We start from the raw sequence: 24,114 nt of genomic DNA, 5'->3' as shown, positions 1-24,114 counted from the left end.
GGAATAAGGATGGATGCACCCTACTAGATCATTTCTTTCAGACGTCCAGGCATACTGGTGCCACTCTAGACAAACATCCACGAACCAAATGTTGTGGAATTTCAGAAACAGTCAACACACAGAAAGGTGGCATCTTCTGCCAGTAAAGGTACAGTGATGTGGCTCACTACTGCGTGCCCAAACCCGAGGTGAATTTCATATGAGCTAAGGATTTTGTTGTAGAAACGTGTAATTCCATAATCTTGTGCGAAGGGGCTAAGAGGGATGTCAGAGGCAGAGCACCTGAAGGAATCCCACCACTAGACTCTCTATGTAAAAGTTAAAAGCCGTATTACAACTTTAACAAATCTAACATATTACAGTTTTAAATGACACTTTAAAAATCAAAGGCAGTTAAAAAGCCGTAATAAAAGTTCAAAATACATACGACCAACATCTGTGACGATAGGTTGTTAGCTTTAATAGAGAAAAGAGCTCTACAAATGAGGATGGAATGTTAACTGTCGCGGTAGAAAACCCATCAAAGGACGCACACAGCTGTGTCCCAGTAGGCTGCAGGGGCCAGGAGGCCAGCTGTCACGTGACTGACAGCAAGTGCATTAGCAGCAGTTAAAGACCCCAGTGGTGAAAGGAAGTTCTCTCTATCCTTGGGCTGCTGGGAAGCCCAGCCACTAATCCTGAACAGTTTGGAGCCATGTATCCAGAATCTTAAGATGTGTGTACCTTTTCTCCTAGCAAATCTGCCGGTAGCGATCCTTCAGAAGCAGTAGGGAAACGGCTTAAAAATAAATGGAGCAAACTTGGGCGAGCTGTTGTCGTGGCTCGCCGGCCGTTGTATTTCTAAAATGATGACGTATTAACTTGTATCGCGAACATTCGAGATAGTGACTTGGTCACTACGGTGGTACGCTCAGTTACTTGGAAAATTCATTTCTTTGTGGCACTTCCCTCATGAACAGTGCACACTAAAATGAGCCGTTAGTGTCGTGTGCTACTAGTGACCCTGCTAAGTTACTCTCCTCTCCGTGAGGCTGGGAAGTGGTGCGGGCCGCCGTGGACGGCAGGCTCCGCTCGCTTCGCCTGTGCGTCAGAAGGGAGGCCTCGTCGCGAGTAGGCTTCTAAGGACGGCGGCCGTCGCCGCGCGGCTCTGATGGCTTTGGTCTCGGAATTCCAGGCAGCTGCAAGAACAGCAGCGGCAGAAGGAGCTGGAGCGGGAGCGCGTGGAGCGCGAGCGCGTGGAGCGCGCGGAGCGGGAGCGGCTGGAGCAGGAGCAGCTGGAGCGCGAGCGGCTGGAGCGCGAGCGGGAGCGCGAGCGGCAGGACCGGCTGGAGCGCGAGCGGCTGGAGCGGCTCGACCGCGAGAGGGAGCAGCGGGAGCAGCGCGAGCGGGAGCAGCGCGAGCGGCAGGAGCAGCGGGAGCGCGAGCGCGAGCGCGAGCGGGAGCGGGAGCAGCGCGAGCGGCAGGAGCAGCTGGAGCGGCAGGAGCAGCTGGAGTGGGAGCGCGAGCGGGAGCGCCGGCTGTCGGCCGCCGGTAAGAAGCGCGCGCCGTGCTCCGTGCGGGTGCATGTGCGGACGGGGGCGGGGGGGGGGGGGCGTGGGAGGCGGGGGGGGGGGGCGGGCAGCAAGTGGGACACCGAGAAGCAGGCCGCACTTGTTGCTCTGCCGCCTCCTTCCCCCTCGCGGTGTTACTGCACTTAGCGCCGGGGGCTTGAGAAAGTCGGAGACGTGCGGCCCGGCCCGGCTTTCCAAGTCTTCTCACTCCCTGTAAATTGGCTGTAAAGTGCGTGTTTTTGTGGGAAGTGTTTACTTTGGATGAACTTAGAACACAGCCCCCCCCCCCCCCCCCCCGCCCTTTGAGGTTGCTTAAATTGTCCTGACTCCTGTCCTGTTCAAGAACTTTGTTTGATTGTGCTCTAAAGTGCTTGAAGGAGGAATTCAGAATAGTAGGCGAAAAGTACCCTCTCTAAAACTGACTGGCTTGCGTGTATTCTAGTACTGCAAAAAATTAGTGAAAATTTCTAAATCGGATGGAATTTATCGAAAGATGTAAGCGTTAAAAAGCACAGTTTGAGACGTTCACTAAAATTGACATTTACTGTCATAGGATCTCAGAATTATTTTCCTATTCCATATGGCCTGTATCCAAGGTCTCAGGGTGGTTGATGGGTTGTCGTTTGAGCTAATTTACTTGTTCTTAACTGCCTCGTTATTTTCTGGGGTTGTAGCCAACCAAAGAAACAAAACTTATCCACAAATAAGCAGGAACAAGGGGCCCCTAGCCCTTTGTAAAACTTTTTGCCAGTTTCGCTATTTGTTCGTAAAACGACAAGCAGACTTACTCTTCTGTTGGCGGTCCTACTCACGTAACTTGAATGTCCTTTTAGTGGACTGAATAATGAGACTTGAGATAGAATCTTCTTCTTGCCAAAGATGAGCTAAGTAAGCAACGTCGTGTGTCAGTACGCTCGCCAGACGGAAAGCGAGCCCGTGTCCTCCTCCCCTGGGTCTCAGGATGCATGGACGAGTGAGCGCGTTCTCGGGGACTAACCGCGGTCTGCGTGTGCGCACTGTGTCCGAGTGCTGGTTTTGTGGCTTCACTAGCTCCCTTTTTCTCTCTCCTTTTTTATCCCGTCTCTGCTGCCGCTCCCCACCTTCCCGCAGCTCCGCCCTCCGACAGCTCCCCGTATAGCGCGCCGCTGCCCGAGTCTGCCGGCTGCCAGCCTCCTGCGGCACCTCCTCCATCCTATGCTAAAGTCATCGCAGCTCCAGGGTCAGACGCCAGTCCTGACTATGCTGTGGTGACCGCTTTGCCACCTACTTGCACGCCCCCCACACCACCTCTTCGGCACTCGGCGACACGTTTTGCAGCATCTGTAGGCTCAGCCTTCCACCCCGTTCTTCCCCATTACGCTACGGTTCCTCGTCCTCTGAACAAAAACTCTCGGCCTTCTTCTCCCGTGAACACACCCTCTTCTCAGCCTCCGGCCGCGAAGCCCTGTGCCTGGTCTACTTGCACTGTGTCGCCCCTCCCTCCATCTCCTCCGGTCATGATTAGCAGCCCCCCCGGCAAAGCGACCGGTCCGAGGCCTGTCCTCCCTGTCTGTGTTTCTTCTCCTGTGCCCCCACTGCCTCCGTCACCAACAGCACCCAACGGGCCGCTTGACTCTGTCACGTGTCCGGTGTCTCCGCCGCCTACCTCAGGGCCAGCAGCGCCGCCGCCGCCGCCGCCGCCTTCCCTCGCACCGCGCTCACACTGTGGATCTCAAGCCTCTCCTCCTCCAAGCACCCCCATTGCCTCAACTCCCTCCTCCAAGCCTAGTGTTCTCCCTTCTCCCTCTGCAGCTGCCCCTGCGCCTGCCCCTGCGGAGACTCCTCTAAACTCTGTGCTGGGGGACTCCTCTGCTTCTGAGCCAGGCTCGCAGGCAGCCTCTCAGCCGGCCGAGACTCCAGCCCAACAGGGTAAGGCTTCCGTCGTTGCTGCTAACGACTCGTCCCTCGAAAGGTGGCGCGCCAGCGGCCGTCACTGCCTGGAAGGACGGGGAGGGTGGTGTCTCCAGGCGGACAGCCTCCCGTCACCGTGCCACGCTGTCTGTAGTTTGAACAAGTGGCCGACGAGTGAGGTGGTCTTCTGCTGGATCGGTTGCATTCGGAGGATCCATATGAGGAATTCCCACAGCGATTGGGACTTGGGTGTCTCCCACAGGATCACGGAGCGGGGGTGGGGGGGGGTCCGGTATCTGGTGGCCCCCACGACACAGTTCTTTTCAATTTCACTAGGAAGACGTTACTTACACGTTTGTCTGCACAGTGAATATATGATCTCCCTTGTCTCCCTTTAATTTGTGGGAAATTTGGAGGATAGACTTGGTGCCCAGCTGTAGGCATTAAGCGTATCATCCCAGAGTCTGCTGTGGCACAGTTCCGGTCGTGGGCCCTGTCTCATTTCGGCTTCCCACGTTGGACTCGAGGGGGTAGGTGCACCCTGAATCCTGTGGGGCAGCCTGACTTTGCACAAGGGGTGGGAAGAATGGTAGGCTTGCCCTATGCCCCAGCGGATTCCGTGCTCCCGAGTGACAGGCAGTGGTGGGCTGAAGGGGTGGTTGGAAGGGAATACGCATCCTCTCCCGTTATCCCTCCCGCCCCTCCCCTTGCCCAGCCGTGCTGTCATGGTCACGGGGGAGGGCGGATGTGACCTTCTGAGGGTGGATTATTTGTAAGTAGAGGAGGACCTGGTTCTGGAAGTAAAGATGATGCTTAGCAACTCTTTTTTTCAAAAAGAGGATTTAGCAGGAAGTAAAGGAAGGAATAGGACAGATTTGTATTTATAAAGAAACAGTGTTATAGTCTGGATTTAAATTAAACACCTCCTTCAAAAAATCTTGGTTCTTAAGTAATAAGACTTGTTACTGCTGTGTACATATTTTTTCTCGTTGACTTATCAAGTTGGCTTAAACGCTGAGCCAGAATTCTAGTATGTGCAGATGTGTAACATGTGACCACAGTGCTGGACAGAGAGGCACAGTGAGCCTGACCTGACAGCCACCCCGCCCTGCCCTCGGGGCCCACTGCCCGGGAAGAGAGGCGTCCCCTGCTCTGTGCTCTTCTAGGAGCCATTGGTGTTCTCAGCTTGTGTGAACCGCTCAGTCAGTGCTCAGTTAGCAGCTGCAGAAAATCCCCACCCATTGTGCAAATAGCATTTTATTTGTCCTGAAACTCTCCAAGAGGGGAGTGCCTACTAGGTCGTTCTTCCGATACGAAAGAAGTTCGTGTTCACTCTCTCTGTGGTTTTACTAGATGTGGAGACATTTCTCTCTTCCCCTGTCTTCTAGACTAAAAAAACCTCTCTACTTCCAATTCCGGATCCTTTAATTACTTCTGGTTGTTTTGAGGTTGCGCTGTGTTCTAGTAGATTCCTTCATTTTGGTGAATCTGTGCACACCGGATTTAAGTGTGGAACGTGTGTAAGATACTGGAATGGGGACCCACGCCCTCTCATGGTCTCAGTTGGCACAGGCAGGGTCTCCACCACTGCAGACTTACCGTCTCAGCCTTTGGGGGTGCACGCAGACGACTTTGGGTCTGTTTCTTCAGGCCTTACTAACCGCCCTCACATACACTAGCTTGTTTTCGGGGACGCTGCCCCCGGCGCAGATTTTGCGAGCACTTATTTTATTTACCAAATCCCGGGAACACCCAAAAATCGAAAGTAAGAAGTCCTCTATTTTGGCTTTACATTTTAGTATCTTTTTCACCCTGATCCAGACTTTAACATTGTGCTAAGCGGAGCTCACGAACAATAGTGAGTGTTGGAGGCGGTGGCGTCCTGCACCGCTTCCCAAAGAGGGTACCGCGCGGCGCCCCGTTGACCGGCTGTCTAACGTCTCTCTCCTGCAGGCGGTGTCTTGGGACCACCCGCACCTCCGCCCCCACCGCCGCTCCCACCCGGCCCCGTCCCGGCCGCCGCAGCACCGCCCCCCCACCCGGGGCCGCCGCCCCCCCCTCCGCTCCCCGCAGCGGGGCCGCCGCCCCCACCGCCCCCGCCCCCCCTTCCCAACCAGGTCCCCCCCCCTCCTCCGCCCCCTCCCGCGCCCCCACTCCCCGCATCTGGATTTTTTGCGGGATCAGTGTCTGAAGACAATCGCCCGTTGACTGGACTTGCCGCTGCAATTGCCGGAGCGAAACTGAGGAAAGTGTCCCGGGTAAATGCGTTTCCGAGTGTCCCCTTTTCTGTGTGTGTGTGTCCTGTCCTTTCTCAGCGACTCAAGTACCGAGTTTACCGTATTCTACTTTCATGAACTTCATTGACTGAAAAATTTGAGATAATTGATACTTCAGAACAGTTGAGAGAGTGCAGTTTCTGTGAACCCATCGCCCAGACTCACCGCTTACAGTATCTGCTTTGATGTTTCCGTGTGTTTGTGTTTCCTTCTGGGCGAACACAGTACTCTCCCCTTTTGTCAGACACACCACTCCACAGTGTCCGTAAATCCTGCTTTGTAGGGACAGGGACATGCACCTGTGTGTCCACTGTAGAATGATCAGAGTCAGGAAGCTGGATCGATGGGCTGTTAACAATCTACAGACCTACTCAGATTGCATCTGGGGTCAGTGATGTCTTTTACGCCACTTTTCTAGCCCAAGATCCTGGAGTCCATCAAGTTGTAATGTCCCGAGTATGCTGTAATCTGTGTCAGCCCCTCAGTGTTTCTTACACGACGTTGCCGTTGCTGACGTCTGCAAAGCACTGATTTTGTGGCTCCTCCTTCAGTTTGGTTTCCCTGGTAGGTTTCCTCATTGTATTATGCATTCTGGGGCAGGTTACACTTTTTTTTTCCCCCCTCCCAAAGTGTATGTCCTTGTCAGTGTATCGAACAGGGAGACATGTCTTATCCCGTTATTTTCTATCCCGTTACTGTTGACGTTAACTTTGATGAAACTTCCACCGATTTATGTAAATCCACGCCATTCACTTCATAGGTTCTTAAAAAGATTTTACAAATAATACTTAGATGTTTGTATTGAAATTAAGTCTTCCTTCTGTTTTGAATGTAACGCTCAGGTCGTCTAACGTAGGGGTTCACTGTGTGTCTATTCTCATTAAGGTGGAGGATGCCTCTTTCCCGAGTGGAGGGAGCACCATCGGCGCGAACCCAGCCTTGTCCAAATCAGACACGGGTCGCGGGAACGGACCCCTCCCGTTAGGGGGCAGCGGGCTGATGGAGGAGATGAGCGCCCTGCTGGCCAGGAGGTAAGCGAGGAGTTACGTGAACGTGGTCACGATTGAGAGGGTCGTGTTCGTTTCATTCAGCTGTAATTGAGCCGGGCACAGTTCTTCCCCTCTGGAGAAGTAGTTGTTCTGCTAAGAGTTAGATGAATTTTTTTAACAATCTGACTTACCCTCTTTCTAGGAGAAGAATTGCTGAAAAGGGATCAACGATAGACACCGAACAGAAAGAGGACAAACACGTGAGTTCATGAAGAGTCTGCCTGGCTGGGGCACGAGAGCCAGGGGAGCTCCTTCGGGAGACGGTGTCGGAGATTAGTTGGAATCTGTCACTGCTTCTTTCGGCCCTTCACGTACAACAGATGGCTTGTTTGGAGCCTCACGTATAAATGTTTACTAGCATTCTTCATAAGATGGGTTGAGTTTGTGGGGAAAGGACTGAATTCTAACCTGTAGAGTAAGTGCTGTACCTTAGATGAGAGAATGACCTTTCACTCGAGCTTTAAAATCTCTTAGGGTCTCAGTTACCTGCTGTTGAAAACGAAGGAATTAGACTGAGTCCTGGTTTTGAACTGTTTCCCCCATGGTTCTGGGCTGTGCCCCCTCCTCCCTCCCCATGTCAGCCAGGCTTTATCTGCCTGGTGCACCGGTGTCTGAGCAGTACAGGTGTTCTCCCCCGCCGCCCCCCCCCCCCCCCCCCGAGTTTGGTATTCCGTGCCATTACCCCGACCCGTCTGTGACATCTGGCTCTGTCTCGGTAGCTGGTGCCGCTCAGGGAGGGTGCTCGAGGACAGGACCTGGGGAGGGGAGTTGGGGCAGAGGAGGACAGTCTGTGCTGGAACGGAAGGGGCAGGAGGCTGACAAAAGACACGGCGGGCAGCGCACCAGTAGGACTGGAGGCGGAGGAGAGTGCGGCACTGAGTCTGTGCCCCGGGTTATTCTAGCAGATGTGGTGTGGTTAATACGAGTTTCTGTATGTTTAGGAAGATTCCGAGCCCGTCACTTCTAAGGCCTCGTCGACAAGTACACCCGGTAAGTTTAGGAGATCTATTTCAACCTTTGAGAACCTTCTCAAAATACTAACGCCCCTCAATTAAAAATTCCCCTTTACCCATGTTTGGACCAAGTACCTGCTTGGCCACGAAAATGTTAAAAGTGTTTCGTTCACGCTCAGAAGGAATGACTTGTTTTTCCTCTGCCTCTGTGATATTGGGAGATCCGTTAAAACCTGAAGATTTTTTCTGGTGATTCTTTCTTTGAAAATCATAATTTTTAACACATTCCGTGTGTACTACTGTTAATGATTTGAAGTTATTTGCTAAAGCAAGGAAATATACATAGATGAAAGGGAAGTATCTTTAATCATTGATTCTTAAAGGTAAAGATTAAGTGAGGGGCGCCTGGATGGCTCAGTTGGTTAAGCAGCCGACCTCGGCTCAGGTCACGATCTCACTGTTCGTGGGTTCAAGCCCCGCGTCGGACTCTGTGCTGACAGCTCAGAGCCTGGAACCTGCTTCTGGTTCTGTGTCTCCCTCTCTCTACCCCTCCTCTGCTCATGCTCCATTTCTCTCTTTCTGTCTCTTTCTCTCTCAAAAATAAATAAACCTTAAAAAACATTAATGAAAAAAAAAGATTAAGTGAGCCTGTAGTTATTAGTACTAGCATCCATCTCAAAACGTTCTCAACTAGAGAGCATTGTCATTTTAACCATGCATTTGGGTGGTACTGATAAGGAAGTAAAGCTTCTAATTTGTAAGGTAAAAGGAAAATCTCATTAAAGTTTTCAAAAAGTGTTGTTGAATTCAGTGCAGTTTCTGACGTGGAGAAATCTTGGGTGGAGAGTATTTCATGCAGAATACAAATAAACCACTTGTCACTGCGGGCACTGCACGAGTGCGGTGTCCGTGCCTAGGATGTGAGGCTCTCATGTTTTACGTGTCATTTCCTTGTGTTTGACCAAAAGACAAAGAGCTGGACTGTCTCTTCAGCTTTTTTATCTAATTTGGAATAAAGCAACATGAATAAATTTGATGATTTCAATGAATTACTATCTTGAATGACCCATAAGTAATCACTGTAGAGAAATGTCCACATTAATTCCTACTCGTTTTGATTTGGAGACTACCAGCGACCTCTAGAATTGCACTATTTAGAAATCCTAAAAAATTTCCATTTTTGTGATTGTAACCCATTCTCCAAAAAACCCAACGATAGTCTCATATTCTCATTATTGAATGGTGACTATTTGGTACTTCGATAGCTATCTTGTAGTTAAGACTGTGACTTTGCGAATTGTTTTTCCTGTAAATAGGACTCAGATCACTTTGACATTGCCTTCCTTAAAATCCTCTGTTTTGTGAACCACTTACTGTAATAACTTTATCTTTCTTCCATAAGCCAAAATTTGTATGTATGTTGTTACCAAGAGCACAGATTCTTCAGAGCTCCACTGTAAGTTAGGGTCCCAGAGCTGTTCACAAGGTGAAAAGAGCTATGAATCCTCCCACCCCCAATGAGAAGGGGTGGCCGACTGTATTTTTATACAAACGTGTTCATAGTTCATTTGCATGTTCCCTGAGGCGTATCCATAGACCGAGAAGCCAAGAACTCCTCATCAGATAGGGAGTCCTGCTCGTTAGACTTTTAGCCCCTGGCTTGCAGACATACAGTGTTTTACATTTCACAGTCTGCAGTTTTCCTAGGGGGGCTGGTCACACTTGCTTATTCATTTCTTCCTGTTTTAAGGTCTGAGGTTATACAAATTAGAATCCTTATAGATTTTACTGTTTTAAAAAAATTTTTTAATGTTTGCTTTTGAGAGCGAGAGAGAGACAGAGCACAAGCAAGGGGGTGGGCAGGCAGAGAGGGAGACACAGGATCCGAAGCCAGGCTCCAGGCTGGGAGCTGTCAGCCCAGAGCCCACGTGAGGCTTGAACTCACGGACCATGAGATCATGACCTGAGCTGAAGTCAGACGCTCAGCAGACTGAGCCCCCCAGGCGCCCAGGATCCTTACAGATTTTAATTAAAGTTCAGAATTGAAATGAAAAATTTTTTATTTATCTGTATTACTGCCTAAACATGTATAGTGGCGTCTAGGATTTTGTTATTTGTTTCACGGTAACTCTGGGAGCACATAAGGTATTTAATAACTTATGTTCCATATTTTTAAGAACCAGCAAGAAAACCTTGGGAAAGAGCGAATACAGTGAATGGCAGCAAGTCACCTGTCATCTCCAGGTACCTGTGTTCTCTAAGGTTCACATTTACATGTGGTTAGCGGCTACATTTCCGTTGTAGGAAAAATCAAATGGTGGATATGAGTGTGCAAAGGAGCAAATAAAACCTGTAATGCTACTGCTCTTGGAAACCACTGAGCACGGTCTGTTCTTCCTAGTGATTGCCTGGACCCCACCGTATGCTTATTGTTAGCCAGTTGTCTGAAATTTTGAGATCGCTTTGGTCCTTCCGAATGGTTTTATTTTGAAGAATTCAAAACTACAGAAAAGTCGAGAGAAGAGCAGACACCCGTATGCCCATCGTCCAGACTCCCCAGTTCCTAGTTTTGCCACATTGGCTTTGAGCTCCTATTTACACACCCGCGCTTGTTTCTCTGGAGTTCTGGAAAGCAGTTTGCAAATTTGCTTCATCCTGAATCCTTCATCCTTCTGCATTTTCCCTGAGGAGCAGGCTGCCCTCCTGCGGAACCCTAGTACCGTTCTCACTTGCAAGAAAGTTAACATTGAACCATGATGTGATGTGACATAGTCACATTTCCCCATTAGTCTCAGTGACATCCTTCATTTTGTAAATGTAAGTTTTGAAAGAAACTTTTATGTTTCAAACTGAAAAGCAGCCGGAGAGAAATTTCATTTAGTGTTTAAGAAAGAGCAAAATAAAACCTGAAGTTCTGAATTTGTGAAGTAAAAAGATTGATTTCTCTCTCAGTTGAAACTTTAATTATAGTCAACTGAGAAAAAGTGCCCAGAAACAAGACTGGTTAACCTTGTTTATCCCGGGCCACGAGGCGTGGTCTTAGCAAACAGCATTTCTTAGCTGGGCGTGTTTTGTTGTCATAACTAATTTGTATCACAGGTCTTGAACATAGATGAGACTTTCCCTTGATTTCTGAGACAGTTTAAAGGACTTCTGTTTTTGGTGTTTGTTTTTTGTTTTTTTTTTTCCAGAAAAAAGTATGTGTCTCGGGACCAAACAGCTTTTTGCCTTTTCTTTCTGGCCTTATTTGCCTTATTTTTGCCTCTTAAAAAGCAGACTTGACTCTAATGATAGAAACCTAAAAAGGGAAAAATACGAGGATAGACACCCCTCCCCCCCGCCCCCGCCCCTGATCTGTCCCATATCAGCCTGATCGTAAAATTGGGCGTGTTTCTCTGGGCTCTCTGTGCCGGCAGAGACGGGGCGGTGACAGAATTACGTGAGTTCCGCAAAGAAACGGAGCCTTTTTCAATGTATAGAATCTTCTGGTTTCTCTGTGACTGAAAGATGAGTGTATCTGACTTTTGGAAAAAATGCAGGAATTGCTTTTGTGGCCGTGTTTTCAGTAGAGTAGAAAGATTGGTGTTTATCAGATAACCTGACTGATAGGGCCTTCGCCTTCCAGCGCGTCCCTGGTAGTTTGCATGGCTTTTCTTCACGAGCACGTCTTGAAGCTCAGTTTATCCGGTGCGTCCCAGAGACCAGAACGGTGGTGTCCTGTGTGTCTGTTGAAGGTTGAAGTGCGGCGGGCTAGAATTCCTTCTCTCCGCGTCTAGTCCTCGTCCCCACCTTAGTGACAAGGGTTCCCTGCTGCGCTTGCCTGAAGCTAATCCCAAGTCCACACCGGAAGGGGTATCTCGGGAGGGACCTGGGAGAGGTTCTCCAAACACAGGAGGTTCCTCGATGTGTTTGGGTTCATTTAAAAAATACTCTTTGAGAGGCGCCTGGGGGACTCAGTCGGTTAAGCGTCCGACTTCAGCTTAGGTCATGATCTCACAGTTTGTGAGTTCGAGCCCCCAGTCAGACTCTCTGTCCTTCCCCAGCTCGTTTTCTCTCTCTCTCAAAAATAAATAAACATTAAAACAAGTTTAAAAAGAATTCCTTGAAAGAGTTTTCAGGTCTCTAAAGGAAGTTAAGGAAGTGTTCTGAAAATCACGTTAAGAAAAGGGGTTTTCTGTTGAGTCACCAAACACTGGATCCTGTTCCTCAGGAGTGTGTCGTAATCGTGTTCTGCTCCGGTGGATGGCTTGCTTCTCCTTTCCTGAAATGGAAATTGTGAAACTGTCGGTTGTTTCCTGACCATTCATGCACCTTTTGATGGATTTGATCCAGCCAGTGATTCCTGCCTTAAAATGTCACCACAAGCAGTTTTAAGCCCTAAGAGGTTTTTAGAAGTATGTCTGAGAGACTCAGGACTGTATTGCTTTTCTGCCCGTTTCCTCCCCTGTTCCTTCTGAGAGCCAGTGTATTGGCCACTTCACGTTTTTATTTAAGTGCACCTCACCCTTGCAGGGCAGTGAAAGTACCCCTTTCTGTCATGAATATCCCTGTCGAAGTTACGTCAGTGGTGAGGTGGGTTAATACCTTACGACACACGCCAGGTGCTGCACTGTGCTGTAGTCGCTGAGTGAAGACGTCGGATAGTAGAGGGAAAGCAAGAGTGTCCGAATACTTCAGACTGTGGCTGGAATGTACCGTTGGAACCTTTGTGAGTTCTTCCTGTGGTTTTCAATAAGAGCTCACAGATCTTACATTCAAGGTAGAAGAAAAGTTGTTTACGTGCTCTTTGAGAAGAGTTGATTTGTGTATACTTACAGCGGCGGTGGTTTTTATTGGGTCTTGGTACTTGCGATACTCGGCGCGGGCAGCTTTTACTGTGTCTGCGTGTGTGCTGTCTGTACAGAGGGTCAGCGCGCGTCTGTCCCCTTTCTGTCCTCAGTCATCGTCAAGTAGAGGGACTGACCTCACGTGACCGTAGATAGAGTTTGTGTCCAGATACCGTCTTCTGGACTGGAAAAAAATGATTGTTTGAAGGGTAATGGACTCCTTTAATTGTTTTTGCTGTGACTGCAAACCTATAAAACGGTAACCTCATGAGAATTACTTTTTAAAAGTTTTCTATTGTATTTCCCTTTAAATGGTTTTTCCCCTTCATAGACGGGATTCTCCAAGGAAAAATCAGATTGTTTTTGACAACAGGTCCTATGATTCATTACACAGGTATCACCCTGATGTGACTTTGTGATTTGAGACTTTTAACTGACACGTTCAGGGCAGGGCTGAGCTTTTTCTACCTGGACTGGTAATCACCACGAGGGGGATACGTGGGAAGGTCAGACCTTTCACATTTAGCTTTGTTTCGAGTTTTTTAAAAACTCTAAGAGATTAAAATTAGAAAAGTTAATAGTATTCACCCCCCTACCATCACTTTGGAGTTGGCTGGGGGTAAACAGCAGCGGTGCACACGTCCGCAGGGCCAAGATAGGGGTCTCGGTCCCTGTGTTTTCTCCAGGCTCTTGGTAGCTTGTGCATTTTCTTCGAAAGGCTGTTCTCCATAGAAGTAGGAGACACAGCCTTTAAAAGGTGGAGCAGAAGATTTCTTACTGTTTGTCGGTGGAGCACGGGACTTTATTACAGCCGCAATTGCGAAAAATTTACTCTTTGAGGAAAATCTCTGTCTCCTACGTACTTGAGTGTCTTTAACAATCTGACATCTAACATCCCGAGCAGATTGTTCTCTAGGATAAGTCCTGTTATACCATTTTTTTTCATTACTAAAGTTAAGAGAAGAACCACGCATTTCGTATTTTTTAATTAAAAAGTTGACAATTTTTAAAAATCCTCAAGTGCTTACACAATATTTAGAATTAATTTGGCAGAATAGGGACTTAAATATTATAGTACTTATTTTATAGGCAGGTATCCAGAGGTAACACAAAAACCTCTGGGAAACCTCGTTTTGTTATCAATTTTCAGTGAAGATCCATGGGTTAGAAATAACCGAGATCTGCCCATGTTATTATATGCACCTGTTTTTAAAAATTCACATCAAGTCTACTGGGAATGTGACTTAAATAGTATACAGAGGGGTGTCCCTGGCAGTGATTTAGAAGTTCTGCAATCAGATTGTATTTGGCCAAATTGATACTAGCTAAAATTATTTTCATGCTGTTGATGCTGAAAAGATTTAAAGTTTGTCAGCCAGTTAAACCTGCATAAAATGTTTATATCACAAGTGTGAAATCATTTTTCCTGCTTTTTTTTTTTTTTGAGGTGGTTTAATCGTTGTAACCAAAAGACTTAGAAAATTTGCTAATACGTAAGAGAGAAAAAAAGTAGCATTTAATGAGATTTTCTGTTGTTATTCTTCTCCATTATCTTGCCGCTTTCCCACGTAGAGCCCCCCCACCCCCCATAGAAGGTTGATAAACCTTTTTTTTAAAAAAAAGTGGTGATTACTTCTTTCCTTCAGTATGAAAAGTTCCCCCCTTTAGTTAATTATCATGGTGATGGGGCTGGGGGTGGTGATGGTGATGGTGGTGGTGGTGGTGGGTTGCATGTTAGCATGAATGAAAATTTCTTAATTGCATGTTTCCTCAATCGTTGATTGTATAATGTTTTGTATTATTTAATAAATACGGATAAAGTCATAACATACCGCCCAGTTAATTAGCAGGCTGTAGGCACTCATATGAATGTCAGGGGATATTCATTATAGAACTTAGGAGGAAAGAATTTGCCGGTTGTACCACTTCACTGTAAAGAGTAAAAGAAAAGCAGAGGAATTAACAGTGTAACTCGGCGAGCAGGAGCAGACAGCATGGGGAAGGGAAATGCACACAGTGTGTCTGTCGACCATTAAGGGTTTTCACTAGTTCGGGCTCTGCAGGGAACCCCTGCCTTCCCTGCCGCAGATCTGCACGTCCTCGGTGACTAGGGGATTCAACAGTCCCCTCGGCGAAGTGTAAAGGGGTCCGTCCCCTCCCAGGGGAAAGGAGCTGTGTCCTGTAAATCTTCTCCCAGGCCCAGCTCAGTGCTTACTGAGGGGAGTTCTCTGAAAGGTATTACTTCCCTTGTTCATAAGGGCAGAGCGGCGGCTGCCTAATGATACCAAATCGGTCGACTTGCTCCCTCCCAGCCTTTTAAGCAGTCGTATGTTTGATATGAAAGCAAAGTAACTCAATAGTTCATCTTCACGACCAGCGTCTATGGGTTTAGAGGATGATAAGCCTTGTAAGAGGCTTCGCAAAGTGGTGGGTACCGAGTCCTGGTGCAGATTTGTGACGTCGGTCCTCCGCGAACTTGATGATATGTGACTTGACTACTGGTCTGCATCTGCATCGATGTGTGGCCCTCAGAGCGTGGCCACTTTGCCAGGCTAACCAGCACCTGGGTGAACGCCCAGTAAAACTGCAGGTTTTCCCCTGGGCTTCTCTCTGGTTGCCAGAGTTGGAGAGGAGACAGGACTGGTTTATTTGATACTGAAACTGTTGTTTAAAATACCCGATTTCTAAGACTTACTTCTTCACGTAGAAGTTTCAGTAGAGCCTCGCGTTCCGAAAGTGTAGTCCTAGTTGGCAGTCTGCTTCTGTGTGGCATTTCCTTTTAAAACGAACGAACGAACGAATGAACAAACAAAGTTTGTGGAGGTAGTTAGCTGGAAACACGCTGTTCAGATGACATCTCCGTAAAAACTTCATCAGGAAAGTGTTCTTTGGCCCAAAACCAAGGCACAGGATTTGCAAACCGATTCACATTAGGGGTCAGTTCACCAGACGTTTAGTGGGCACCGCACGGTTTCAGAAGAACGAGACTGTGTCGCACGCGGCCTCGCTCCAGCCCCTGCCCGGAGCACGCGCTCCTCCGCTCCTGCCGGAAGGAGCGCCGCGGTCCCATCGCGTTGCCTGGTCTCTTTACTGAGACCATTTACGGCTGGAAACGCTGAGCCCCGTGAGAAATACTTTCTGCTTTATGTTCCAGTCGGTCCTGCAACTTTGACAATTAACTTGTTAACACAGTGTGTTTTAAGAAAAGGACTTAAATCTGGTGTTGGGTTGGTAAATTTGCAGTTTTTTGTGAACTTCTTAAACATCCTAAGTGTCATTTACCTGTCCTGGAAATTCTGTTTGTACAGACCAAAATCTGCACCTTCGTCGCAGCCCAGTGCCAACGGCGTCCAGACAGAGGGGCTAGACTACGACAGGCTGAAGCAGGTAGGCACGCTCATTGGCAGCTGCCTCTGGTGCACTGGTTTCTTTCTAGAACCGTCTTGTGTGCATGTGTTCGACAAAGTGTGAACGCACTTGAAAAGAATGTAGAGTTAAGGGGCGCCTGGGTGGCTCAGTCGGTTGAGAGTCTGACTCTTGATCTCGGTTCAGGCCGTGATCTCACAGTTCGTGAGTTCAAGTCCTGTGTCTGGCTCCACGCTGACCACACTGAGCCTGTTTGGGATTCATTCTCTCCCTCTCCCTCTCTCCCTCTCTCTCCCTCCCTCCCTCCCTCCCTCCATCTCTCTCTCTCTCTCTCTCTCTCTCTCCCTCCCTCTCTCTCTCTCTCTCCCTCTCCCTCTCCCTCTCCCCCTCCCTCCGTCACTCTCTCTCTCTCTCCCTCTCTCTCCCTCCCTCCCTCCCTCCATCTCCCTCTCTCCCTCTCTCTCTCTCTCCCTCTCCCCCTCCCTCCGTCACTCTCTCTCTCTCTCCCTCTCTCTCCCTCCCTTTCCTTCCCTCTCCCTCCCTCCCCCTCCCTCCCTCCATCTCTCTCTCTCTCTCTCCCTCCCTCCCTCTCCCTCCCTCTCTCTCCCTCCCTCCCTCCCTCTCTCTCCCTCTCCCTCCCTCTCTCTTTCTCTTCCTCTCTCTCTCTCTCTCCCTCTCTCTCTCCCTCCCTCCCTCCCTCCGTCTCTCTCTCTCTCTCTCCCTCTCTCTCCCTCCCTCCCTTGTGTCTCCCTCCCTCTCCCTCCTCTCCCTCCCTTCCCCTCCCTCCTCTCCCTCCCTCTCTCTCTCTCTCTCTCTCTCTCCCTCTCTCTCCCTCCCTCCCTCCGTGTCTCTCTCTCCCCTCCTCCCTCTCCCTCCCTCCCTCCCTCTGTCTCTCTCTCTCTCCCTCCCTCCCTCCCTCTCCCTCCGTCTCTCTCTCTCTCTCTTTCTCTGTCCCTCCCTCTCCCTCCTTCCCTCCCTCTGTCTCTCTGTCTCTCTCCCTCTCTCTCCCTCCGTTCCACCCTCCCCTCCCTCCGTGTCTCTCTCTCTCTCTCTCTCCCTCCCTCCCTCTCTCTCTCCCTTTCTCAAGTAAAGAAAAGTTAAAAAAAAAGAATGTAGAGTTTAGATATTTTTATACAAATGAAATAGCATTAGTAGTGTATTATTGTTTTCAAACCTTAACTTTTTTGGTTCAGGGCATTAATGTAAAGTTCCAGCAGTGGCACAATATAAACTTTAAACGTGAGTGCGTGGCGTATAATTGCGATGGGGAATAGGCTTGCACTTGTCACTGGACACTGGCAAAAGTGGACCCAACAGACCTGGCCTTGTCCAGAATGTGAGGGAAACGGGCACTCTCCGGTACCTCTGTTTTCTAGAAAGCAGTTTGGGAAAACAAGATAAATATCTTACCTTTGAACCCAGAAATTTCACTCCCAGGAATTTATGCTAAGAAAATATCGTGGAAGTATACAGATGGACAGTGTGGGGGAACACCCAGCGGCCATGAAGGAGTCACAGTTGAGAGCATTTAACACTGGATCGTGAGCCCTCACCCGCGTTGGCAAAACAGTGACCGGCCCGTGCCAACAGTTATCCCACCTTTATGAAAAAGAAAAAGATGTCCGTATTTTGGAGACGTCGTACGCAGACGTACGTTGTACCCGGATGTGCGTCGTACACGGACATATGTCGTACGCGGACGTGCATCGTACGTGGATGCATGTCGTACATGGACACACATTGTACGAGGACGTGCTCAGGAGCAGGAAAGGAGAAGGAGTGACGGGTGAGGAGATGGTGGACTTTCCAAGATTTTACTCCTAGAGGAGGTGGAATACGTTTTTAAAAAATTGGTAGTGTTAAAAAGATTCGAAGGGGAAGGCCAGCCGGAGCACCTGAGCCCAGAGGAGCCACAGCGAGAGCGTCCCCTTGGCCTTCCCACCCCGCACACCCGGTGGCCTCTGACAGCGGTGACCACACCAGGCCCCGTGGTGGCCTCGTACCGACCCCCTGGCGGACGCGCAGGCCGGGCACTGGCCGGGCTCACGGTGCGGCACCGTCTAGGGGTCCTCGTGGAGGCCCGTCCAACAGCGCGTATACTTCCAACTGTGTGCTTCGGAGGTTCTGAGAAGTTCCGCCGCTCAGCCCCGCGGCCCCGTCCGTAGTTCGAGTCGGGATCAGAACCCAGACCTTTCCTCAAAGCCCGTTCTCCCCATGGCGTCACTCCTTTTTTTAAATGCTAGCAGGTGTTCGTGGCTCAAAAAGGGACGGATAATGTTGCAGTGATAGGAGTACGGAATTAAAGTCAAATACGAATTAAGGAGAGAAATACTAACAATGTTTCGGATAAACCTAATTTTTATAAACTGCAAAGCTGTTTGAAAAGTTAAATTGAGTTAGGTAGTTTGAAAAGGAAGCTTGAGGTCATTGATGATCAAGCCCCTATTTTCCCGTATATCTAACGTGACTTTCTTTTCTTGAAAACACTTTAGAGTACTTGCACACGCTTGAGAACGTGGTACACTCTGGGCTGTCTGTAGGGGAGGAGAAGAGAGGAAAGGTTTGATTTTAGCGCTGGTTTTCCTATTAATTGGAATAAGGACACTGTGAGGCTGTTCCGATAACTGCTGTGCTTGTTCCTTATTGTAAAGTGGGGGAGTTACTGATAGTTTCAACCTTATTTTAAACCTGAAAAACCTTTTGAGAAAATGAACCTTAAACAGAGCAGCTGAATCTGAACCTGAAGTGTGCAGCGTTAAAGAAGGTCGCACGCTGGGAACTAGTCCACCCCGAGGGTGGCTGTTACTTTTCAGATTGCATCGCCTTGTCAAAAACCCTTTTAGTTGTCACATGACCCCGTTCTTGGTCATTTTTTAAGGGGGTGGGGGTGTCTATTATTCCAAAATCAACTTGGAAATCGAGATTTTGCAAAATCTTTGAGGATGGAATGGTTTTCCTGGAGGAAGGAGCATCCAGGTCGACACTGTTACATCGTAGTGTGACAGGGGTCACGTGAATGCCGGAGAATCTCTGGCAGCCGTGTGAAGTCAGTGAAGTGGCGAAATTCATTTTAATATATCTTATTTAACCTAATGGAACTAAATTATATTTCCATATGTAATCAATGTTTAAAAATTACTGAAGAGCTATTACACGTCATTACACGTTATTTCTTCACGCCGAATCTTTGAACTCTGGTGCGTTTTACACGGGCGATGCGTCTCAGCCCAGCCTGGCCACGTCTCCGGTGCTTGGTGGCTGCGTGCGGCTGGTACCTGCCATTTCGGACCGTGCGGGTCCAGCAGGGCCCCCTCCAGCCTCGTGTCCACCCGGTAGGGCAGCCCTGAGGGCCCGCCAGGGGAGTCCCGGAGTCCTCGAAACACAGTTGGCAGCTGTGGCGGGGTCCCCGGGGAATCCTGTACTTCAGACCGGATCACCGCTTGGCCAGGATCTGCTCGTCTGGTGTAGTTTCCCTGTTCCTTGAAATTTCGTTCTGCACCAACTCTCAGACTGCTCCCAGAAGACGAGGTTCAAAGCAGAGCTGTTGTCTTTTCTAGAAATCATCTGAATCCTGCCCTTCTCTGGACAGCAGAATTATTTTTAGTTTTAGAAAGCATTCTGGTGTCTCATGTTTCGCTAGGCTGGAATCAGAGAAGACTGTTAAAACATGATTTGCCGAGGCTACTCTAAGACATAAGTGGTCTGGCAGCAAAACCGTACATCAAACTTCATATATTCTCAGAATTTTATGCAAGCAAGAGTATCTGGAGGAGTAATTTTTTTCTGCATTCCTGTTTTTCTCTAATATTTTAGGACATTTTAGATGAAATGAGAAAAGAATTAACAAAGCTAAAAGAAGAGCTCATTGATGGTGAGTATGTCAGCAGATTTGCTGCCCCTGTACCGTTTGAGAATACCTATCTTTAAAGATCTGCACATAAAGAAATAACCAGTTTATTGCTTGGGGGCACAAACCAATTACTTTCGCATAGTATCCTGCCCTTCGCGTGGCTCGGGGTGCGGGAAGAGCCCACTCCTTACAGTGGAAGCTGTAAAAACCGAGGTAAAGAAGTCCTGACATCTCAGGTGTGGAGTCCAGGGGAGCTGGCCCGTCCCTGCCTGTCCTCTAGTCCCACCCGCTGCCCTCTTGTTCTGAGCCCGCGGCATCCACTCTTCTGTGTTGTACGCAAGAGGGAGAGAGCGAGTGAATGAGTGTGCGTGCGTGCGTGTGTGTACACACGTAAGAATTAGTACCATCTTTGTATTAAGAGAACAAAAGGTCTGTGCAAGGTCAGTCCATCTTTTTTTGCTGGGTGCTTGAACACAGTCGCTAAGGGTTCTTAGGAATGAATCTTTCCCTCCACATCAAATTGACTCGCAATGCGTTTCCTTCTCGTACCCAGCGATCAGGCAAGAACTGAGCAAGTCCAATTCTGCGTAGAGAAGCAAGCCCAGGAGAAACAGGACCGTAGCTGGAGGAAGAAAAAAGAGCCCTGCAAACAACAGCTGTTAACAACAAGCCCCTACGTTTTGTGAGCCGCGGGAAGAAAGTGGATACAGATGGTCGGAGGAGGAGAGCCGGCGCACTTGTGAGCCTTCAGATGCTGTTGCTCTGGCGATCAGCGATTTCCCTCCAGTTTGCTGCTTTCTTCTGACCTTTTCAACAGGATGGAAGGGTCAGATAAGAGTTCCCATTTAACGGTTATGCAGAAAATCCTAAGCCCATCAGGCAGAATCGCCGTGCATTGAAATATTTTCATGTCAAGACAAAATCGCACGTTTTCCACAACCCATTGCTAAAATAAAGAGGAGAAAGGCTTAAGAAGTTTGTTTTCAGAGAGTGCTGATGAAGAATTTAGCAAGTTACGCTATTGTATTGTACATGTTTCTCTCAGGTTTGTCTTCCTATCACGTGTGATATTCCGTAATTGAGGTCAGCCCTGTGGAGGTTAAGATCCTAAAACGTGGAACAAATGGAATTGTATGTGCTTTCAAAGGGCGATATTTATAAGAAAGTGTCCTAAAAATGATTTGTCTGGCTTGAGGAATTTTAGAATGATAGGAAGTCTCTCGAGTTAGCCTTCATGCAATTTTGTAGATTACAACATAAAATTCATCCAGAATTTAAAGATTTAGATGCCTTCCTAAATTGTTAAAATGCTTTACCAAATCTATGACTCCTACATAACACACACCAGTGGTCAAATGTAAAACAATATATTGTAGATTTACTGTAGGTTTTCAACCTTTTTTAGATTTATGCATGTGGACATTTTTATAATGTAATTACAACCACCACAAAATTAGCTTTTTTAATTGCAAACAGTAATGCATGTCACACTAATATGTAGTGGCCTTTTCAAGGCCTGGTCCCAGGGAAAACATTTTGTAGAGTGTAGGGGGTGGGAGGAAGGGAAGGAATAAGTTTTCATTTAAAGTTAATTTCTGCATTGTCTTTTTTTCTCAATTACCTGCATGAATAATAATGAGGAATATTTTGTGACTTTAATTGGTAAATATGTTAGCAGAACCAAGTACTTAATCTTTTACATCATGTCTTCAGCTGTTCGTATTTTAGCTTCAGTAATTTCAATGGTCTGAAACATGATTCTGAGCTTCACATGAATCACATCATACTGTGGGACTCGAAAACTTGATCCCTGAATCTGGCAGTTACTATGACCTAGGTGCCCTGCAGTCGGACAGGTGTTCAGGTGCATGCTCTGACCAGGAAAGCTGCTCTTGAATTGTGTTGTGTGGAAACATAAGAAGTGGCAATGTCAGCAGCGACTGAGGTCACAGGCGTCAGTCACGCGGCAGCGGGGACCGGCGAGGGGCTCTGAGTAGTTCTCTGGTGACAGAGTGAGACTTGGGGTAGGGGGACGGGATTAGATCCTCTGCTGACCCCGACTCGGGTGTGTGTGCGTGTGTTCGTAATCCACACCCTTCTCCTGGAAACTCATGAAGATTAAAATAGGGGAGACATTCTATATGTTGCAATGATAGATTTTTTTTTTTTTTTGAAAATTTAGGAAATCAGAAACTCTCCAGGCTCTCTGTCTTGATGTATGCTTCAGTTACGTGCCATACTTGCTTTGAAATCTTTGATTATTTGAAGTTTCACTAAAGTTTTGAAGAAATAATCCATTTTCGTCTGCTTTCTAGATTTCGTAATCTCATTTGGGAAGACAGAGCTTGTCGATAGCATAGTTTTCTAAAGGCTGCAGATTTGCCATTACCCTTCCAGACGGTGTGAACGAGGGAGGTTTTTCCTGCTTACGGTAGTTCCCGTTTGTGTAGAAACTGCGGTTTTACATTAATCTGTGATGGGTGAGCTGTCCTCACTCAGGTCTGTGGTTGTGTTTTCTGTCCCTCTTCATGGTCAGACAGTAGTAAAGGCATTCAAGATGCGGCAGGCTTCTGAAGTACTGTTTTCTAGAAGAACTAGGAGGCATTTTCATCTTTAGTATTGTACTTTCGGTTATGCAGACACTTCGATGGTATAAAGGCTTATGTCCCCTATAAATGTGGTGAGAAATCACTTGATTTTGTTGGTTGTTGGTCTCTAGTAGGATAGGATGCTGGGTACACGTGGTCCAAAGTGAGATAAAAGACTGCAGTAAAACGCTAGATCTCAAAAAGGAACCGGTTTACGCACTAACTGTCTCGTGCCTTTTGGTCTAACATTAGCAGGATATCTGTGTAAAATGACAGAAAACCAGTGTTGAGTCACGCCATTTTCCATCATTTTGCATTATCCCGGGTTGCTAAATGTGTTCTTTACAAGACGTTTGATGAAATCACTGTACACATCCGCTGTCCTACGTGACAGTTTTGTCATCGTTAGAGATTTTAGTAACTCACGCGGGAAGTTCTCAGAGCGATGTTCCTCGGAACCCCGTCAGACGATGGTTTTTGTGCTCTAGTCCACGGGCTGTCTGAAGCTGAGTGCAGTTCAGGGGTCCTTTCTAGTTACAGGAAGGCACTTCTTTCCTCAACACTGTGATCTGACCCGTGACCAATCCGTCCTGTGCGCTGTGTCAACGGCCGACGGTCCATCGCAAACCAACTGAATGTACACACCTCCCGCCGGTGCCGAGGTCTCTCCGGAACGGCTGTCCCGGTCGCGGTTCGTCCACACTTTGCCAGCGTCAAGTGTCTGTCGGAACCGAGGACGAAACACTAACGAATGTTGGATTCTCGTGCTTTAGGTGTGCTTCCTCTTTAGCCTTTTCGGTTCTCTGCCATTTTTACCGTACTGTTTCATTTAAATTTCCTACACGCTAACTTCGTTTGTGTGATTGAAATAAACTTGCAGTATATACGTGTTGCTTGTGTGTGACGCTCAGATAATACTGTAAAATAGGCTGTCGGCTCTGAAGTAAGTTCTGCTGCATGTGGAAAGCCCGTGCGAAACGCCCAGGACTTCACCACGTAAAGTTTACACGGCACGTCACCGTTCCCTCCAGAGTCCCTAAGTCGAACACCCTGAGTAACGTAGACACAGATGTGGTCGTGCGTACTTTTTGTTCAGAATGACTGTTGTGTGTCCCCTCTCCTCTCCTCTCAGCCCTGTCGGCACAGCGTCTCCCAGTCAAGAGTGACGAAGGTTTGATTTCACTCCGTTTTGTTCTGCGGCCTAGACGCTCACGCACGCAGTCCGGTCTCCCCGTGCGGTTTGCAGGGAGCAGGGCCTGAGCAAGCCCTGAATTCTAGACACCGTGAAGTCTGGTCTGCAGTGTCCATTTACTCAGTGTGCCAGCTTCTCGAAACCTTCATTAGGCAGCGACACTTTTTACCTGACTTCATGAAATACTGATTTTTGAGTGCCATTTTACAGTTTGAATGTGTTCATCAGAAGTACGGGCTATCCTTGGCTTTCTTGTTTTGCCAGACCCAGGTTTTCCCTCTGTCAGCGTCCACCGTCCCCAAACGGTCCACTGGTGCCCCTCTCCCTGTCCTGTCTCAGACTTTTGCTTCCCTTCATGTATCAATCACGAATCCCGCTCAAAAGTACATCAAGTAACGTGACAACCAATTAAATTTGCACAGCCACACGCGTGTGTCCGAGGACCTGTGTCTCCTTCCAGTGCCATCGTGAAGTGCTCTACGGAGCACCGTTGACAAATGCCGCGGAGTCGCTGTCATTCTGTCGGCCACCTTGTAATCCTGTCACCTCTGTCACTGGCAGCATGAAAATGGCA

General features: G+C 48.2%; 1 protein-coding gene across 14 annotated transcripts in view; it reads left to right on the top strand.

Annotated features, from left to right (window-relative positions):
- Window positions 1–23,235, top strand: part of ENAH (ENAH actin regulator) — a 139,760-nt gene extending 116,525 nt beyond the window's left edge. For 6 of the 14 annotated variants that reach the window (XM_058701418.1, XM_058701417.1, XM_058701416.1 and 3 more), the window contains 11 exons: window positions 1,175–1,530; window positions 2,661–3,458; window positions 5,394–5,698; window positions 6,602–6,747; window positions 6,908–6,965; window positions 7,707–7,755; window positions 9,896–9,962; window positions 12,876–12,938; window positions 15,853–15,931; window positions 19,724–19,781; window positions 20,314–23,235. In XM_058701418.1, the coding sequence (XP_058557401.1) occupies window positions 1,175–1,530; window positions 2,661–3,458; window positions 5,394–5,698; window positions 6,602–6,747; window positions 6,908–6,965; window positions 7,707–7,755; window positions 9,896–9,962; window positions 12,876–12,938; window positions 15,853–15,931; window positions 19,724–19,781; window positions 20,314–20,351 (2,017 nt within the window). In that variant the 3' untranslated portion in view covers window positions 20,352–23,235. The remainder of the gene's footprint in view (window positions 1–1,174; window positions 1,531–2,660; window positions 3,459–5,393; window positions 5,699–6,601; window positions 6,748–6,907; window positions 6,966–7,706; window positions 7,756–9,895; window positions 9,963–12,875; window positions 12,939–15,852; window positions 15,932–19,723; window positions 19,782–20,313) is intronic. The other 8 variants (XM_058701425.1, XM_058701424.1, XM_058701427.1 and 5 more) reach the window with 5 other exon arrangements.
- The last annotated feature ends 879 nt before the right edge of the window (window positions 23,236–24,114 follow it).

This window comes from Neofelis nebulosa, chromosome 15, assembly GCF_028018385.1.
Source record: "Neofelis nebulosa isolate mNeoNeb1 chromosome 15, mNeoNeb1.pri, whole genome shotgun sequence".
NCBI lineage: Eukaryota > Metazoa > Chordata > Mammalia > Carnivora > Felidae > Neofelis > Neofelis nebulosa.
This window is presented reverse-complemented; position numbering and strand designations above follow the sequence as displayed.